The following is a 20,980-nucleotide window of genomic DNA, read 5'->3' as shown; positions in this document are numbered from 1 at the left end:
GATTTTAAGAAGGAAAATAGTTTTAAAATTCCTAAACAGGTACATTCCGAAATACTTAGTTATTAGAATAGTTGAAGAACAAAACTTTGTAAAATTGTTGCTTTTGTTTGCTCAATTTAAGGCTCCTTTATAAGTTTACTATAAATATTCATGTCATATGTTTAATTACATTTTAGTCTAAAAATAACTAACTTAGTAAATATATTGACTCAACTATAAAAACGCTTCAAGAAATGATGTCTCTAAACAGTATCAAAAGTAAAATACTTATGCAGTTGAAACTGTTTAATTATTTTTAATAAATAACTATACTTTATAAAATTATTTTATTAGTGTGCTCTGTGCAAAACGTAACAAACAACATACAGAGTGGTGAGGTTATAGAGATTCAAGAAAAATAAAAATAAAAGAAAATAAGAACTTTTAGTTTGTTTTGTGTGTATTCGTATGCCCTCGCGTTTGTGTTTTGGTTTTTTAAATAAAACTTTTAAGGATTGAAAAAAAAGAAAAGTTAAAGTGCGATTCAGAGCATCTGTTTAAGGAATATGAAGTCTTTAGTATTGCGATTTTATTTTAATAAAAACAAACTATTAAGTTTCAAAATTTAGTAATAATTTTTTTTTTCTCAAAAATCTTTGGTATTCAGGGACTGTACTTTATATATACTTTTCGAAAACAAGGAATTTTTTTCTAAAACCGTCAGTTCGAATCAAAGTATTTCTGCTACTTTTATTTCCTATGTATTCCCCGCAGTTGAAATTCATTTTTTAATTATGACGTCAGTTCATCAATGACGTCACTGATCGCTTCAAGTCCCCGGAACGACGTCGTTTTCAGACGAAGAAGAACTCGATGTGGCCGTAGACCGTTTCCTCACCCCCGATGACGTGGAACCCGCGTCGTCGTCGTTCTGCGACGTCACATTAGACTCGTTCTGTGACGTCACATTGGACTCGCCGAACGTCTGTTGTGACGTCATGCTTGAGTTTTCCCTGAAAATCTTGAGTATCTGCTGCTCCACCTTGGCGGACACGAGTTCGGGGAGCTCCTGGATCTTTTCCTCCAGCTTCTCCATTCTCTCGGACAGTGACGTCACGCGGTTTTCGAGAGTTTCGTGACGCATGCAGATCTCTCCGATCGTGTCGGTCACTCTGTTGCTCATCTGTGAAAAATTAAGTATTTGTAAATTTAATTTATAACTACATACATGTTAGAGTTATGGTAAAATATAAAAAAACGCTTGTTTTACTTAACATGTTAAAAAATACATTTTCGGTCCATCTAAAAGCACTTGTGTTGTCAAAAGTAGTTTTTAAAATATTTTTCAACAATTGTCATTTTAAGGAAAAGTATTAAAAAATATCAACACTCCGTTTTACAAGTTAAAATTTTGGTAACATCAGTGTTGATGGTATTGTATTTCAAGTGTCGTCATAAAACTAAATCTGTAATTGTTACATTTTTTTATGTTAAAACATGGGGGCTAACAAGTTAGTTTTGTCAAGCTTCAAATGATAATTTTTATCCGCTAGATCGCGGTAAGGTGCAATTGTGTTTTAGAAAATTGAAATTGTTTAATAGAACTGGATTTCATTAATAAATTATAAAGTACTTATATTCAAAAATATTTGGTTGTTTCTTTTTAATTTCGTCAAACGGTTGTTTAGTCTACCATTATGTAATTTTTATATAGTCATTATGTTATACGCTCTTTTAATAATGATAAAAAAAACTTCAAAATTTTTAAAATAGTACTACCTAAATTACGTATAAAAAAAATTGATAGTATTGAATAATCAGTTTGATACAAACTAAACTTTCTATTTTTTCTGAGGAAATAGTAGAGTATCTATCTTTAAAATCAATAAGAACTCATTGTTAACAGAGTTTTTCCACAAAGAATAACAGCAAACGTAGAAACCAAATAAAAACAAAATTTGTGAATAAACTTTACTTGTTTTTTTTGATATTTTAGGGTGATACTGAAGTATTTACCTTGGCAAAGTCGATCAAAGTGTTTGCTTGGTCGTTCAGCTTTCGTTGTTCCATCTTAAAGTTGCGGAGTCTGTTGAAACAATAATTTAATTATTAATTTTTGCATTACTTCACTTGTTTTCATATTAAATTATAACAACAGCTACACTTTTTCCATTATTTCACTTATTTTCATATTAAATTACAACAGCAGCTACACTGTGTACAGAAATGTAGTGAAATAAAAATGTGTGCTTTTAGGCGTTTTAAACGTTAATTATCTATTTAAAGAAAGATTAATAAATATTTACGAAATGAACTTTTTTCAGAGTTTAACAGGTTTAACAACAGCAAATAAATAATATACAAAAAAAGTGCAATTATTTCTATAAAGGTTAATTGAGCAATATTGGATTTTTAATTTATAAATTTCACTAAAAACGTTTTTACAGGAATTGTACAACCGCTCAAAAGAAGTAACAAGTCAAAGTAAAAACAAAAAACTTTAAAGTTAAAAACGAAAGTTTCTCAAACAAAACTTATTATACCAGATGTACACAAGAGCAGCAATATTGATTTGTTTACACTAAAATTACTTCTTCAAAGAACTTTATTTTTACGTAAAATTTAGTAAAAACTCACGACTTAAGGTAAACTCCTTTGACTTAAGACTGATTTAATATTTTAAAGTTTTCTTGAAAAGCAAACTTTTTTTCAGTCTTCTTTTTTAAGTTTTAATTTTAGTTAATAATCTAAGTACTTAAAACCTATAAGAAGCTTAAAAATTCTAGTTTTTTTGTCACGCATTATTTATTTTAGTGCTACAATTGTATAGTTTTTGAAAGAATACCATCTATGTAAATTAGTACTAAGAAGTTTTTTAATGATTCATGCATCAAAAATTTTAACTTTTTTTACACGGTAGTTAAAGAGTTTTTTTCATATACAATGCTTAAAATAAAATTCAATAATTTTTGTAGTAAAGCATTATTACTTGTTGTAAAAATAATACACTAAATTTATTAAATAAATTTAATTAAAAGTTAGCATGTTATACTTTTATTCTTGTAAAATACTTTATTGTAGCAGTTTAAAAGTTAAAGAAATAGTTTGCTTCAAATAATTTTCAATTAGTATTTTAAGCTATTCTAGTTTTTAATTAAAAAAAAAGCTTCAATGTAAAATATTTTAGCTGGTTCTTTATAAATGAGTCAATAATATATTTTTTAATATTTTGAGATACTGTAAGTATCTTAAGCCAAATATAAGCACAAAACTTTAAAAAAAAATGACTAAGTTAAAAACATACATTATTTAACTTTTGCTTAGTAAAATTCGTTATAAAAGTTCTAATTTAAGATCGAATATTCAGAGAAGCTTAGCTTTATCAAGTAATTTCACTTTAAAAACATCAAAACACTAGTATAAGGTCGTTGTTTATTTTAAATAAGTAATCAGTTTTATCATTTATAACAGTTATTGTTAAACTTATACAGGAACTGAAATTTTACTTTTTTTTATAAACATAAAGAAAAAGTATGCTAACTGTTTGATTTTATGTAATATCACAAATACACTGTTTTATAGTTGAAAAACCAAATGTAAAACTAGCGAGTTTCACATAAATGCTTTCGCACAAAACTCATACTAGAAAGCTCTCTTTGCAAAATATTTTGATTCTCTTTCTCTTTAAACTTTTCCTATACACGAGACTCCATCGATTTTTGCAAATTTCGCTTGTTACTACAAGCCAGTGACTACCGCTTTCATTTTGTAACACACAAGCCTTTTGACCCTGCGGAGAGCTCCATGAGTTGCGAGTCATTGCAAAGAAGAGAGTGCCAATATAGCGGACGCACTGGCAAGCTTGAAATATTAGTTTGAATTTATGATAATGCTCTTTCCGCGCTGGTTGCGTAAAACTTCGCCTTGTTTGCGTGCATGATCATGAAAAAAGACGTTTTGCGTTTGTTTTTTATATTTCAAGGTTCTTGAATCTTTTATTAAATCAGTGATTCTACACAACATCCGTGATATTTTTTGGTCATTAATATTTTATTTTTAAAACGTGTGTATGTTTGATTTTAAATGAATAATTAAATAAGAGGCATTTATGAATACGCTTTATGACTGCCCACGATACAACTGTTTAAAATGCAAATATTTAAAACAAAATGAGCTAAAATCAGTTGAATAAAAATTGTATGAGTGTTTTAAGGGCAATAAATTATATGCAAATAATAAGTCTATAAAACTAAGTTTTTATATGCCTGCATAGTGTTTGTTATTATTTAATTTAGTTTAATTAACCTTGAATATGATCAAAAGTTTCATTGTTCATAATTGAACTATTTTATGATCTTTTCACTTTAGTTTATTGATTAAAAAACTATAAATAAATTTAAGAACAATAAGTTATTACTTAAACTGTCTATAAAAGTTAAGACATGTAATAAAGTAAGTTTTAATAAAGCTTTTTTTATTGATGAATAACTTTTGATGTATTTTTTATTGATGTTACGGATGATGTATAACTTCTAAAACTAAAATTAAATGCAAAAAAAGGCTTAATAACCTAGTAATAAAAAATAATGTTCAGTTGTACAATGAAATAAGTATACATGTAAATCTTTACAACTCAGAAAAGTGTTATTTACTAGCCATAGTCTATGTACTAAAATTAATGCAGTATGACTTTGATCGATGTAAAAAACAATTAATTTATGATAAAATGTTCTAAATTAAAAAGCAATTTTGTTTCAATTTCTCCTTTAACCTTAAACATGGTAGTTTTCATATCATTCTTTAACACAGTTATACATTAAAGAAAATTAAAATTTTGATTTATAACTAAAATTGAAAAGAACAATCATATTTAACTTTCATCTTGTTACTTAAACTTAATATGAACTTTTTTACTTTCTACTTCCAAAATTAATTGAAAGATCTTTTTTTATTATGACTATATAAAGCTTTTTATATAGAATCAAATTCAATAGTATTGTATACCAAAACATAAGCTTTCGTAAATCTGTAAGTTGCAGTGCTTGCTTTTGAGCTACACAGTGTGACGTAACACTCATGTTAAACGTGAACTACGCTGTCGCAATGCCCGTGGGACTTTGTTACGTTGTGACGTCACAAGAGCTGGAAAACGTTGAGTTGATGAGCTCATGTCGAATTTAGTGAGCAGAAGGTGGAAAACTCGACTAAAAGCTAATCACGTTTTATGTAACAGAAATTCAGTTAAAATATTTCTGAAGAATCTGGTTGAATTAGTTTAAAGCAATTTCATGTCACAAAAATCGAGTTAAGTTCTAAGTAGAATTATTTTAAAGTGGTTAGAACGCGGTGTAACGAGATACTGAAAGCTTTAAAAAAGACAAATTTGTTTCCCAAACAAACAAATCTTTTTCAAAAGGATTAAAGTCTTTTTTTAAACGATACAACGAAACAACGGCAAATTAAATGAGGAATAAACTGATTTGACTGCAAATTGCAGAAACTTAATCTGGTTACAGTGAACATATTTTTTGTCCTGTAAAAGTCTCAAAAGTATTGGATTAAGTGTTTCAAGGATTATTTGGTTTGTGGTTTGATTTAACGGTTCACATCACCAAACACCACACTTACCGTATACCTTTGGATTTAAACATTCAGGGCATATATTTACAATACACGTTCATTTACTGTTTAATAATTTATATACATTCTATTTGATTAGGCCGTTTACCTTTGTAAATGTTTCAATAAACAAAAGTACTAGTGAAAAAAAGTGTGTGTTTGTTCATTTTCAAAGACAGTAGAGAAAATATTATATTTTTTACAATAACTTTGGTTTTAATTTCTATGCATATATAAATTATATTTAATTACTGGTAATATTTTTATACTTTATACTTTAACGATATTTTTCACTCACTGGTAAATGGCGTGCAGGAATTTTCTCTGGTGAGTTCGGACCCTGGTGGCGTCGGGCTTGTCGACTAATTTGGTGTTTTTGTAAATGAGCCACGTTTCGCGCAACACGTTAGCTGCCGCGTTCTTAACCTGAGAAAACATGTTGCATAATATTGTATGATTGTGTTGGTAGTTATGTAAGAGTCATAAGCTTGTGCACACTCACTGTGAGCAAATAATTTGCATGCAAATTTTAAACCACAAAAAAAATTGCCGTTCACTTTTGTAGATGCATACTGATTACTTTAGTTTAAATGTTATTATTCTACCAAGTAAATGTTTGCAAAGTATTTAAGATTTTTAAAGGTTGAGCAGTAACTTCAAATTTTAAATAATGTTTTTGAACCGAAATTACTTTAAAAATGTTTACATTTTGTTCTAGTAGTAAAATTTCAGTTGTTCAAAATTTACCTTTTATTGAGTTTTTTTTTGTTTTAAGTTTAAAAGTTTCATTACGTTATGTTACTGTTTAATTTTGTATATAAGTGTACAACTTACCTTTTTATATTACCTTAAAGTTGTGAACATGTTTTATTTACAGTCCAAAAATTTTTACTTACATGTTTTACTTATGTGTTTTTGTACAACTCACCCTTTTAGTGAGTTGAGTGTCCATCATGAAATTGTGAACATGTTTCTCGGCCTTCGTGAGCTCAAGCTTCCTTGCAACTACAGCAACCACGAGTGCTGTACATCCAGCTCCCTAGATTAGTTGACTATTTATATATATATATAGACAATAAACAAAAATACCTAAAAAGGATTATAACTAAACTTTAAAGTCAAAAAATACTTGAAATGTTTTAAAACTCTAAAACTTTTTTAATAAACCAAAAAATTGAAAAGTTATAATCCTTTTACGTTTAAAATTAAATGCGAATTAAATTTTATGTCTATTTAAATGCACAATTTGTATGTATAATCAAATTAACTAAATGACAGTGTTTGAAAAGTAAACTTGATGGAAACTTCAAATAAAAGTTAATTTCACTGTAAATTTCTTAAAACGTAAAGCAGTTGACGTTTAACGATTTAAGTGTTTTTTAAAAGCTTGTTAATTTATTTTTGTAGGAATGACAAACTAAAATATTTAAATGTATTAAACTTTTGTTGTCTATTTTCAAATTAATTTAGAAAAAAGGTAATGGCTAAATTTTATACAAAATATAGTTTTTAACTAATCTAAACTTGCAAAATTAGAATAATATACTGTAAAAATAGTGTTTACGAATAAAGAAACTAAATTACAAGTTAAAAATTTTAAAGTAAAAAGATCAGCAACATTGTGTTTAAAAATAAATTTATACACGTATACAAACTTCATAAAACATTTCAAAAAAAAGCTAAATTTTGAGTATCTTGTTCGTAAACAAATAAAAAAAGTTGCTAGTTAAATACTGAGCAATGACGAGTAGTGACAGCTTTTAATGTACAAGTTTAAGTCGCTGAAGTGGCAACAAATTTATTGTCGACCGCAGGATAAGCGGCAAGCGGAAAGCAACTTGTGTTTAATGGATTAACTTGAGTTTGGTGAAAGATATTGTGAAGTTTCAAAGTTTATTGATGTACGAAGCAGTAAGACAATTTTACTGTTTCGTTTCCTAGTTATGTATGTTTTTAAAAGAAATTTGCGTTTGTAAATAAGTACAAAAATGTTGCACTTGATATACTAACTATCAAAATATTTACGTTTTTCCTAAGTATTGGTTTTGTTTTTTAATGCTAGTAGGTATTGCTACTGAAAATAAATATAATTGTTTTCTGTTAAACACTATAATAGAGTTTTTTATTTAGAAGTTTTTTTTTGTTTTATCATTATATTTCGTTCAAAAAAAATTAATATTTAAATTTTAAAATAAAACACTATTGTTTAAAAGTTAGTGATTTTTTTTTTAAAACAAGAAAATTAATTTAACGTCAACCACAAATGTATAAAATACACTTAAGTAATTTAAAGGTCTGTTAATTCAGTTTAAGTGTAAAATAAATGTATGATTCAGCATAAGTAATTTAAAATAAACTTTTACTTGCTTGCTAATTTATCAAAGTACCTGATCAGTCAATTTGGTTGGAACTGTAGTTTTACTTTTTTGTAACATTTGAGATGTTTTCAAGAATAATAAATTAAAAAACAAACATTTAACGCTAAACTTCAATACTATTTTTTTATGGTTTTTTATTTTTGTATTTCTTGCTAAGTGAGCAATCTTGTTTAGTTAACAAACTTTAAACCGAAAATTAATTCTAAAAGTGAGTATAAAACATTGAAAAACATAAAAAAATTGGAATACAATAACCATGGTATTAACTAGCGTAAATGGACAAACTAATTTTATAACTTACCAATAAACCGTATGAGTAAAATTACTAAACAAACTCTTTAACTGTTTCAATAGATTATTTAAAAGTTTTGGGAACCATAGTAATTACGAAAACAACAACATATACGTAAATGGACAATTTTTCAAACGAAACTGACCCTGATACCAGTTACTAAAAGGGACCAATAAAAGTTGTAACAGAATATTAACAATTTTACAAACTAACCTTGAATCCTGTAAGTTGGTTAACGGTCCATCCCACATAAAATACTCACCATAACATTTTTAAAAACAATTACTATATGTCACTAACTGACAAACTAACTAACCATGATTCCTGTCAGCAGGCAAACGGTTCTCCCACACAAAGTGTTAGGGACCATGTCTCCGTAACCGATGGACAAAAAGGTGATAGCGATGAGCCACATTGAACTGAGGAATCCGCTGTTGACCTCGTCGACGTCATGGTACCTAATAATATAAAAAAGATTAAAAAATAATAATTAATTAATATATCGACGTCATGGTATCTACGAATTTAAAAAAGATTTTAAAAAATAATTAAATAATATATCGACGTCGTGGTATCTGTGAATATAAATGTTTAAAACTAAAAAGTATAAAAATTAATGAACATAAATTTTTTCTAAATTATAAAATATTAAAAATAATAAACCTAATGGGTCTACGTCGTTGTATCTATGAGTGTAAATGTTTAAAATTATAAAATATTAAAATTAATAAATTTAATGGATATACGTCGTGGTATCCGTTGATATAAATATTCAAATGAAAATTTATATGGTTTTACATAAAAGTATGGAAAAAGTAGTTATGTAGATTTTTTAGTCTGTTGTAATTTAAAAGTTTTTAAATACGGTGTTTACTATTTATTTTTGTTTTTTAATTTTATACATGGATATCAGTATGGTAGTTGATATTTGATTAAACAAAGACTAAAAAACTATTTTGTTCAAGATAGTGATTTGGTCAATTTTTAACAAAGCTGTTTATAATTTTAGACCAACCAACAATTTAATTGAAAGAATTGTGATCAAAATTGGTCATATTTGCAATTAAAGAGACTTTTTGTTTCACAGTTGATTTAATACAGATATCACTATAGTTTTATTTTGTCTTATCTCACATTTTTTATAAATTACATAAATACAACTTAAATACTTTTTATGACAGAGCTATAGCTTACTTATTTTTTGCCTTATTTAGGTACAAACAATAATGTAATACTATTGATAAAAAACTCATTTTATACCAGTGACATTTCACGGATGATTATCAATTTCAATCTTATATGTTCAATTATTTTATCTCAAAATGTTCAGATAGTTTTACAAAATAATACACTATAAGCATTCTTCGTAAAGCATAATGTGGTACCTATAATATTACATGGATAAATTTTAGAATGTGTAATTACGGTTTTACTATAAAACTAACTTTTTTTGAACATATTGTGTACCTTAAATCTCAAATGTGGTATAGATTCTTTTAGTTTATTTAAGTTTATAAAACACTGCTAACTGCAAAGTTTTCACTCGAAGACGAATTACAACATAAAGTATTATGCAAGTTTTGCGGAACCTAAGTTTCATCCAAATATGCTTCCAATAACTTTGTTGTGTGATTACAAGGATTTCATGGTTTATTCTACTCTTAGATAATTTAAAAGTATTTTTATGCTCCTAAATTTAGCGTTAATTTTTATCGTACTTTTAGTAGTGTTTTTAAACTTTGTACATGTTTTTTAATTAAGTAGCATAAATAGTAGTTGTAGTCAAAATAACTTTTTGAAAATCGCAAAACTTAATGTATCTAATAACAACTGTTTCAAAGGAGTTATAGAAAAAAAATACGTTTAAATATATTCGAGAAACAAAGCCAAATAAAGAATTAAGATTCATTTAAATATTACTCAAAAGCATGTACGGTTTCGGTCATTAAAGGTTTAAGATATTAGTTGTATCTAATCTTGTTATTTGTATATTTAAATTATTTTAATTACTTAAGCCCACTAGAAACAATATAATCCGCTTTAATTCAAATAACTGTGAGTGTTAAAGGAAAGTGAACTTTTTTAAAGCTTGACCGTCTAGTTGAACAAGCAGGTATTGTTTGATATCAAACACAAAGTGAAACTTGACTACCTACTTTGTTATATTAATGTACATTAATTTCCATTAAAAATCTAGAGACGTGTAGTTCTGTTTGATAATATTCTTTTTATGTGGTTAGTTGATATATTTTTATATGAGGTTTCAGTAGACCTTTGTGAATTATATTTATTTAGTATATATGAACTAGGAATGTATGTCTAAAAAATGTTAACTTTTAAGTTTTTCATCTTGTTTACTATATATATTTAAGTATTAAAAATTATAAAAGGTGAAAACTAATACAAAAGTTCGTTACTTATTTCACCTTAGATTCAAAAAAAAAAAGTTTTAAAAATCAATTAAACAATTAACAACCTTAAAAATAAAAACAAAATCAGTTTTTACCTTTATATTAACTAAAACTTAAAGTTTTTATCTGAAATACTTTAAAATAAACAAGAGTTATTTTTTAAATTAAGCTTTATTAAATGAGACTTATAAAAAGATCAAATATTGTGAAATATAATATTGTAAACTTTTATCATTTACATTATTATCAAAGCTTTATATTTTATTAATGTAATACTCATTAACCTATTAATTAAAAAGTATTGCTTTTCATACTAATACCAAAAAAAAAATAAACTAATAAATAATCCGTGTATATCAAGTTTTGATGTAACTAAATAACAATTAAACGACTTACTAAGATTAATTAAGTCTGCCAAAGTAGGTTAAAAGGCTTTAACTTTAAGTTAGTTTTATTAAAGACGTTTCTTAGCTTTAATTACAATTTTAAACAACTAAGTTGTACATTTTGTTAGAAAAAATTTCTAAAGGTTAAACGAATTTTTATTTTGTTTTTTCACGTCTTTCGAAGTGAATTTAAATGTTTGAAAAAAAATATTGATTTCAAACGCCGAATTACCGTAACTTCGCTTTGGAGATAAACGTTTAGAGGCTTTTAAATTTTTAAACACAGCTTTATTTTGTCTTTTCGTTGGAAAAAAGTTACATCACAAAAACTCCCTTTGTTCAAAACTGCACGGTAAAATGAAATTAGTGAGCAAACGTCAATTTAATGAAAGTTTTTTCTAAAAAAAAAAAACTGGATAGGCGAATTTTGAAAACTAGGTTGATATAATTGAAACTTAACTTGTGTATTGCTTACTGTTATTTTTAAACTAAAACAAAAAGTAATCACTCAGTTATCTAAACTGCTTGTAAAACAGAAACAAAACTATTACTTGTGTGTTTATAAAAACTGATTATGATGTCAGCTTATCCACACTAAAAAACAGTACTATATCTTCAGTACTTAGTTTTTGGTTAACTGGACAAGTTAAAAACAAGTTAATAACAAAAACTACAATTTTGATTTACTGTAACTTTTCACAGCTTTTAAGAAAACGATTAAAACTTGATTTCAAGTTACCTTATTGCAACTAAAATTTTTAATATAATTTTAAAAGTCAAAATTGTAATTATTTATAATATTCAACAATTTAGACAAAATTGGCAACCTTTCACAAGCTCTTATAGTCCAGGCGGCAATAATCCACAACGAAATGCTGAGGACCAAGAGAACTGTCCCAGGACAAATTGTCATCAGGGTTTTCATCACAAACCTGGTAAATGTGTATTTAATAAAAATAAGGGTTTTCATCACAAAACTGGTAAATGTGTAGTTATATTTAATAAAAACAAGTGTTTTTGTCACAAACCTGGTAAATGTGTATTTATATTCAATAAAAACAAGTGTTTTTGTCACCAGCTTAAAAGCTTATATATGTTTATGTTAAATAAAATTTTCAAGTAAATTCAACTGTTTAATCTATCAGTATTTTAGTTTCAAATTTAGTCGTTTATAAGTTTTTATTTGGTTAATCTGTTTTTCAATTACAGAAGTAACAAATTTATGTTTATGTTTAATATAAATAAGTAAAAATTATTTTTAGATTTTTATTTTATTTTAGTATAAACAACTTGCGATTTAAACAGAACTCTTTATATAAATATATTTAATTTCTATCATATACAGCGCTTTGATTTTTTATTTTAGGTTGTTATCAACAACTGTTACACAGTAATAAATAAAACATGCAAAATGCTAATGACAAATTAAGCTATCACAACACTTAATAATGAAAAAATTTTAATTTTTATTTTTATTTCTTCGTTTAGTTTAAGTATTAAATAAAAAATAAACTCTATTTGTAATTTAAAAACGAAATAGAAAGCTTTAAGAACTCTTATTGGTTGAAAAGTGATCGAATTTATGCTCTTTTGAGAATTAATGTGTCTCAAGTTAAATGTGTTTTTAATTAGATGCATTTTTGTCATCTTGATCAATTTACTATGTGTGTTCTTTAAATAACAAAACATCTAATTAAGAATCAAGACAGAATTTTGGCAACTAGTTCAGAGTCTTATTTGCCCATCAAGTTAATTTACAACAGACTGTAAAAAAACGCTTTTAATAAGACTTAATTAAACTTAACTAACATTAATGTGGACTTTTAGATTTTAGCAGGCATTTTAATTTAAACATAGTATAAACCATAATTGACGTTATAGGTTACAAGTTGAAACCTGCAAAAACTATTTTTCTCTGTTAATGAAGTATAATATTCAAATTTGACTAAAACAGTTCTAAAAAAGGTAATATGAACTCTGAAACACTGAAATGGAGTTCTTTTTCAATCCTAACTAGCGTGTTTTTGTGTTTATATAACAACATAATTTCTCCTGCCCTTCTCTTGTCCCTCTTTTCAGTAGCTCCGATGTTTTTATCGGCAGGCAGGTAGCATATGGTGCTTTTTAGCAAGACAGGGGGCTCATACTATCCTTACTGTCATTTTGAATACACAGATGACATTTGCGTGCATTATCCGTGACTTTATCGCATTTAGAAGCTTGTGTTTCCCAGTAAATCGTTTTGTAGTTTTATCTGAACTAATTGGACGAATTCACTTTCTTGAATCATTTTGATCTTGTATTATATTTTATTCAGTTAGAAATTACTAGTGTAGTTCTTACAAGTACATAAAACTTCAAGTATTATTTGTCAACTTTAAACGTTCATTGAAGTAGTTTTTAAAAGAAATTAAGTTTAGTAAATGTGCTATTCTTGAATTGTTTAACGTAAAATACCATAGAACTAAAAACTATCCATATGCATTCAAAAAAAAAGTTAAATATTGTTTAGTCAAGACAAAATCAGTTGAAAGAAGTATATTTTTAGTTTTAAACTTTGAATAAGTAGGAGTTTTTAGCAAAACAAAAATTTTTAAATTTTATAGAGCACATAAAACTTTTTTTTGTACATAACAACTAAATACCTAACTAATAAAAAAGTTGTACATAAAATATTTATGTAAAAAACTAAAATAAAAACTAAATTATATGAATGGAACTCATTAAAAAAAAAAAACTTTAAATGCTAATTTATAAATATAAATTAAACTTGAAGCTTTTTACTGATATTTTTTTATCAACCGTAGTGAACTCATTTTTAATCTAAACAAGACTTTGAACGTTTTGCCAACAATCTGTCTGGAGTTGTAATTAGTCGTAGTCTTACATGAAGAAAACATGGCAAATTAATAAAGATAAAACGAATAAGTTGAGTTCAAGATCCATTAGTCTTTAAGATAAAATTTAAAGTTTTCAATAAACTTTGTAGTTGACTCGGTTCTATTTAAAACAATTATCTGACCAAGAATGCAGTGTTTTGTAAAACAAAGAATTTTAAAAGCTATGTAATGAGTAAAAAATAACAAGCAAAAAATATATTCTTTTTGTAAAAGCAGTTTACATGACGGTTCGTTTTATGTATTAGTGTGTTCTAGTTTTTATCGCAATAATGCAATAAAAATTGCTAGAATGAAATTTTATACATGTTGGAAATATAAAAATGTGTTCTTAATAGAACAAATATTAAGACCGTGTGATCAAATTTTTATTGCATGAAATGTCTTGAATTAAAACTACTAATAATTAGTCACCACTTAAGAATCTCATTAAACTAATATAAGGATGCTACAAGGGTGATATATAAATACTTTTAAAAAAACTTCGTGTTTAATATTGTCTTATTTAGTCAATTTTTTTTTAGTTTTTGTTAAATAAAAAACATTATACATTTGTTCAAAATTTTTAGAAAAATTTTTAAACCTATAAAAAATTTATATAAAAAGTATTAAACCTCGTGTTCAATATATATTAAAAAAAGAAATTTAAATGCTGAATAAACAAATTAATACATTTATTTAAACGTTATATGAAAATTTCAAACCTACCTATAAAAATTTCATAAAAAAAAATTAAACCACTTGTTCAATATTCTTTTATTTAAATAATAAAATAAAAACAATGCTGAGCAACTAAATAATTTTTTTTCAAACTTTATTTATATTATCATACCTCGTGTTGAAGTTGATCTTGTTGAGCGCCCCGATGCTCCTAGATGAGGCGTCGGTGAACAGCCTGGAATGCAGGAGCATCACCCTGGCAATCAGGTACAACCTCAGGAACATTGGTATCGAAAGCAGGATGTCAACATCCGCCTCCGCCACCGTTTCATTGTTGCTGAATGCCTGAAAATAAAAAATAATCAAATGTATATAGATTACTTTACAAATGGTAAATAATTATAATTTGTTTAATTGTTGCCGAATGCCTGGAACATTACAGTTAATTAAATATAATTTGTTAAATGGTAAAGGATTAATATTATTTTATTGTTGCTGAATGCCGGGAAAACTGAATTTAATTAATTATGCTTAAATTGAAAATGTTTAAGACTATTTAAAGTTGTTGGTCAATTCCCGAAAAAAAAAACTAACAATAATTGCTTTGTACCAATAAAAACGCATTGATTTTTCTGGAACATATGTTTTATATTTAAGAATATAAGACAGTTTGGTGAGATTAAATACAAGTTTTAAAAAAATATTAAATGTTGTTCGAAAAATTCTTTCAAAAACAAATCAAAAGCCTCATCTGTCCAAATGGCTGTTTTAACTGGATTTATTTTAATAAAATCAACTTATTGGCGGAAAAACGCCGTATGACAGTTGTAATCTCCTTATTACTTATTTAGCCAGGTAAGACAAGAATAAACAACTATTACTTTTGGCCACTTTAAGCTTAGTTGAAGAAATAAGCAGTATAAATTTTAAGACTAAATGAAAAATCTAAGCGATGATTAAAAATTTCAATATCGTACGTTGGTATCTTTTGAGTTGCCTGACTTTTAGTACTTACTTTGTTTTCGCAACTATTATTCTTTATTCGTTTTTTAGCCATGATAGACAAAAATACATGTTACCTTTGGCTACAAATACATAAGAGCTTTAAACCGCCTTTCTGAGTAAAAGTTGAAGTAATAAGCAGCTTAAAATGGGTTTAATCGACTAAGTTTTGTCTGTGGTTAAAGAAATTCTGAGCGATGGTTAAATAGTTCAGTAACAGTTTTACTGTGTTTTGTTTAAAGGTTGTTTATTAGTTTTACCTAAACTACTTTCAAAACTGATAAAAAAGCTGTTTTAGTTCACAATACTTTTATTTTTCAAATACTACTACCAAAATTTAATTTAGTCAGTTGAATAAACTGTTAAGTGCAAATAAGTTGCAGCAAAAATTTTGGATTTTGGTAATTACTGCGGTTAAGTTTATTAATTTAGTTAATTCACTTTAATTTTAATGTAAACTTTTATAAGTAATGGCTTAATTGCTACTACTAAACTGCTATTTAACCACATAAACAAGTTTTTTCGAGAAACTTACGAACATTTTAGCTTAGAGAAGTCTTCTAAAAAGTAGTACATACTTATTTTAAAGTAAAAATTAAATAAGTAAAGTTGTTACCAAATTTCGCTATTTTTCTTTACTTGATAACTTTAAATTCTACAGTGAAAATTTTAATTCAAAAATTATATATCAATAACTACTGGCAACAAGCAAGAAATGAATTTATATATAAATACAGTAAAATATTTTTTTATTACAACACTATTTTTAAAAATTTGATAGCTACAATAGTGTGAAAACTTTATATGTAATTGCAATATTTAAAAGTATACTACTACATGATTGAAATTATTATAAAACAAACTACTTGCTAAATAAGATTCTTTACTGAGAACTTGGTTTTATTTTAATTTTTTATGCAAATATGCCGTATCATTAAGCTTGACTATTTTAGTGTAAGATTATGGCTTGAAAAAAAATAGTTTTCTATTAAAAAAATTAAAACAAAAATATTTTTTAACCAACTGCTTTTCTAAAAATATTTAGAAGGTTCAAAATGAAAAATAAATGTAAACAACAATTTTATTAGAATATATAGCTTTTTTTAAGTACTTTTACTACAAATAATATTTATACATTTGTCTAGATTGTATTATAGCATGATTCTATTTTTACAATAAGTCTTCCTTTTTTGTATCCAGTAAATAGTTATAGGTTACAAAAAAGTAAGAAAGTAATAATTAATCCTTTATAATGCTTTGTTAAAATTAACGTTTTTTTTTTCAAGTATTGACCATACTAATGTTTATAACACTAACAACTAATCTAAGTTTCGTTTTTATTTAAATGAAAGCTTTTAAAATAACAAGTATTTATAAAATTACAGTTTATATCTTTTGCGTAAGAATTAACGCATATTATATCAAAACAAATTCTAAAAGTTTAATTTATAAATGTTTAAGAAGTCCATAATAGATTCTATATAATTCAAGTTAAGTTAAAGTCATTTCAAAACAAATTTTAAAAACATAAAAACCAAATTTTCTGTCTATTAAGTAGTTACATAAAAAATAAAAAGCCCCTTAAGAAAGTGTCTAAATAGTGTAAAAAAAATGCTTTGTCTAGTCTAGATCAAAACAATTATTAAAATTGAATTTAAAAAGTTTATCTGTCTGAAATGACTTTTATTATAACTGCTTTTATTTTTTCAGTCTTATTGATTTATATCATTGTCGCTTTAAGTGCTTTTTTAAAGCTTTAAAGCTGAAGATAAGACAAACAAAACAGTTTAAGTACGTTTTTGAAATTGCTTTTTAACAAAAACAAATTTGACCTTTCTAAAACACTTTAGTTTTTTTATCAACAAATTTTAAAATCAACCAAAGTTAGAATAGATAAACAAACAGTGTGATACTTCTACGTGGGATCATGGAAACGTTTTAAAAGTTGGACTATAAAGTAAACATTTTAAACTTTTGGTAAATATTCTGTAGAGTGAAAAATTATATATATATGTTTTATAAGTGTAAATTGCAGTTAACGTTTAAAAAACAGCTTTAGATTTTGTTTTAGAGTAATTTGAAGTGTAAAAAATAAACAATGCTTTTTAAAATTGGTTTTAAAATAATGAAGTTTATTTTAATTTGAATTATAATTAACATTTCAGCAATTTCAACTAAAAAGTATTTTAACTTATAGAAAAATTAAGTTCAGAATATACAAAGTAAAACTACTGAAAACATTACTGTTGGATTTCTGAAACTTATTTTCTGAAAAAAAAAAAAATTCTGGAATAAACTTTTAAACCACATTTTAGTATGTTAGTTTTAAAAAATGTAAATATTGTAATGATCAACTTTTAAAAGTAAATAGGTCATTTTTTATACCAGTTCGAAAAAATAACTTCAAATTCACAGACATTTAGAAAATTAGAAAATAAATGTGGTAAGCATTATTTTCTTAGTTTACTTCAGATAACAGACTTTTTAAATATATATTTGCCTTTATACCCCTTTAAAATATTAAAAAATTAGCCAAGTATGTTTCAAAACTACCCTCTAGTTTTATTAATTTTCTAACTTTAGAAAACAAATAAAGCACAAAGAAATTTAAAGGAGATAAAGTTGTTTGTAGTTTAATGTTGACAGAATAACTTTTAAGTTGTTATTAAATTCAATATTATTTATTTAAGAAATAAATTTATAGCGGATAAAAGTTAATTCAGCATTCATCAGTTTTTAATATCAAAACAAGTCAGTATACATTTGAGAAGTTGCAGATAACTTTTAAAATTTCAAACAAAAATAAGTTTGAAACAGATATAGGTGCGCAATCATAATTTTTCAAAAAAAAAATTTTACTTTCAAACTCATCTTTTAACTGTTAATAAGTTTCAAACAAAAAAAAAACAAGCTGATAAAATAGCAGTACAATTGAATTAACTTTTACTAAACAAGGTTAACACAAACTAAAAGTAAAAAGAAATTTAAAATATCATTTTGAATTCCAAACACGAAATGAAAATGTTTTCAAGTTGATTATCATCTCGAAACTCAGGTTTTTATCTTTGGAGAATATTTTTCAAAAAAAAATTAAATTTAAAATACATGAAAGTAGGGTAATGAGTTTATAATACGATTACTGTCTAAGCATTTTTATTTATATTTTTACTTTCGAAAATTAATTTCAAACGCAAAAAGAAATAAAAGGCAGATAAAACAGCGGTGATGTTATCAGATCTTTTCCGCACTGAAATGCTTGTGATGAATAATTTATTTCAAAACACAAAGTGAGCAAATGCTAGAAAGAAAACGGGAACAAAAGCACGGCAATTTGAAATAAGTGGAAAATGTTTTTTGAAGAAAAAAAAACATTTTATGTATAGAATAAAAAAGTTTGTGCTTAAATAGTAATATGGGGAAAAAACATAAAAATTTAAACTTTCTTATAAAAAAACTGTTTTTCATGTTTTTAACAGCAAAAATTGTAAAAGTTAAAAAATATAAGCCAATTTAAAGTATATACAATTCGTTAAAGAAAAATATAAAGATTAAACAGAAACATTCTGAATCCATTTCTCAGCGTCAAAGTAATTACAAAACGTCAAACTAATAAAAATGAACTCAGAAGCAACATTTTCGCTTTAGTTCTTCACAGCATTAAATGTTCAAGAAAAATGTTTAATGAATCAAACTGTTTGTTTGTTTTAGTTTTGTAAAACTATTGAGTTTTAGAATATAGTGTATAGTAAATTGCAAGAGTTGTTGAAAAATGTTAAGAAGATTTATCTTAAAATAAAATTCGAAAAGTTGCAAAAAGAGTGTTCAAAAAAAAGTTTTAATTTTCTGTAATGCTATTTATAACAATTTATAAGTTTTAACAAACATTTTAAATTAAACTATAGCCACATATTAAAAGTTGCTTTAAAACTATGTGTTAGAACTATTAGTTTTTTTAACTAAACTTTTGATAAATTTTCACAACTGCTTACCACTTACTTACTACATAAAGAATAAACACTTGTATATTATCTAAGAAAACAAATAAAACCAAATAGTAATTAAACTATCTTTCAATTCCATTCAGTTACAAACGCAGCTTTTTTTTTAATTTTATTTAAGTATTAGTTTTGGATTTACTAAGTAATTTTAGCCTCTATGAAAAACTATTATTAGTTGTAGTTTTTATTTTGAAAGATAAAAAAATTTATAAGTGTTTTTGAGCGTTTGTTTTCATAAAATGGTTAAACGAAATAGTAATTCTAAATGATTAAAAAACTTTACATAAAAACTAAATTGACAGAAGTTTTACACTTGTGCAAATTCTTAAAAATACCCAAAAACATTTGAAATTTCTAGTAGGAATAAAAACTGTCATTCGTTCTTTTTTCTATGATTCATTCAAATGGTAATAAATACCCATTGCAAGACTTATTAATACTTTTTAACCTTGACTATAGAAACAAAAACTTCAAATGAAACTACTTTTAGCTCAGTATTACGAAACAAAACTAAAAATGTATTTAATTTATCTTGTCCTGGTATATTTTAAATAAACACATCAATGACTCATATATTATGCACATATACTACTGAATAGTTTCAAAAAAGGGGAATTTACCTGTCTTGCTACTGAATAGTTTCATAAAAGGGGAATTTACCTGTCTCGCCCGCCACTCCCAGGTGTGGTACCCGGGTATGGGGTGAATGCTGCAGACCAGCAACTCCAGGATTATGTACATGACCCTCTCCGTGTCCATGGCAATCCTCCAGTCCTCCGCCCCGTTGTCTATCATGAACAGCTGGAATAATGAAAAAGTGTCAATATAAATCTTTCAAAATAAATATACAGTAAGTGTTTTACCATTGTAGAGGGCTATGAATTTGTTTTCAACTAGTAAGTTGTGAAGGAAAAATTAATACTGAAAAACTAAAACAATCGGTCAAAATAGCTGTATGTAAAAACAGTATTATATAGGGTAGATATTTTCATTTGAAAAGTATAACACGATGTAAACTTGTTTATACTATTGTATAAATACTATATAGTATAAATACTTATTTATTTATACCATTACAGAAGGCTACAAACTTGTTTTCGACTATAGAGTTGTGAAAAAAAATGTAAATAATGAAAAAGTGAAATAAACTAAGTCAGAAATAATTGTATGTAGAAACAAAACGTTATTATTTTTCAGGGTATATGTTGCCATTTGAAAAGTATAACATGATATATATTTAATTTGGGCTTTTTTTCAATAATTAAGGTTTTTTGTAAATATAAAAATTGGCTGTTTTCTTATGTGTAAAAGTTATTTTTTGTTTTATTTTATTATTCTAATATACTCGTGAAATAGCA

General features: G+C 25.7%; 1 protein-coding gene across 4 annotated transcripts in view; it reads right to left on the bottom strand.

Moving 5' to 3' along the window:
- Positions 1 to 444: 444 nt before the first annotated feature.
- The window catches only part of LOC145837865 (uncharacterized), a 38,047-nt gene continuing 17,511 nt past the window's right edge, over positions 445 to 20,980 (bottom strand). For all 4 annotated transcript variants that reach the window (XM_082945330.1, XM_082945334.1, XM_082945333.1 and 1 more), the window contains 8 exons: positions 20,283 to 20,423; positions 14,795 to 14,967; positions 11,893 to 11,997; positions 8,585 to 8,726; positions 6,527 to 6,637; positions 5,897 to 6,024; positions 1,996 to 2,065; positions 445 to 1,162 (listed from right to left, as the gene is read on the bottom strand). In XM_082945330.1, coding sequence (XP_082801456.1) covers positions 809 to 1,162; positions 1,996 to 2,065; positions 5,897 to 6,024; positions 6,527 to 6,637; positions 8,585 to 8,726; positions 11,893 to 11,997; positions 14,795 to 14,967; positions 20,283 to 20,423 — 1,224 coding nt within the window. In that variant the 3' untranslated portion in view covers positions 445 to 808. The remainder of the gene's footprint in view (positions 1,163 to 1,995; positions 2,066 to 5,896; positions 6,025 to 6,526; positions 6,638 to 8,584; positions 8,727 to 11,892; positions 11,998 to 14,794; positions 14,968 to 20,282; positions 20,424 to 20,980) is intronic.

This window comes from Thalia democratica, chromosome 6 (genome assembly GCF_965202585.1).
Source record: "Thalia democratica chromosome 6, ktThaDemo2.hap1.1, whole genome shotgun sequence".
Taxonomy (NCBI): domain Eukaryota; kingdom Metazoa; phylum Chordata; class Thaliacea; order Salpida; family Salpidae; genus Thalia; species Thalia democratica.
The sequence above is the reverse complement of the archived record's forward strand: the minus strand, read 5'-3'. Positions and strand labels throughout refer to the sequence as shown.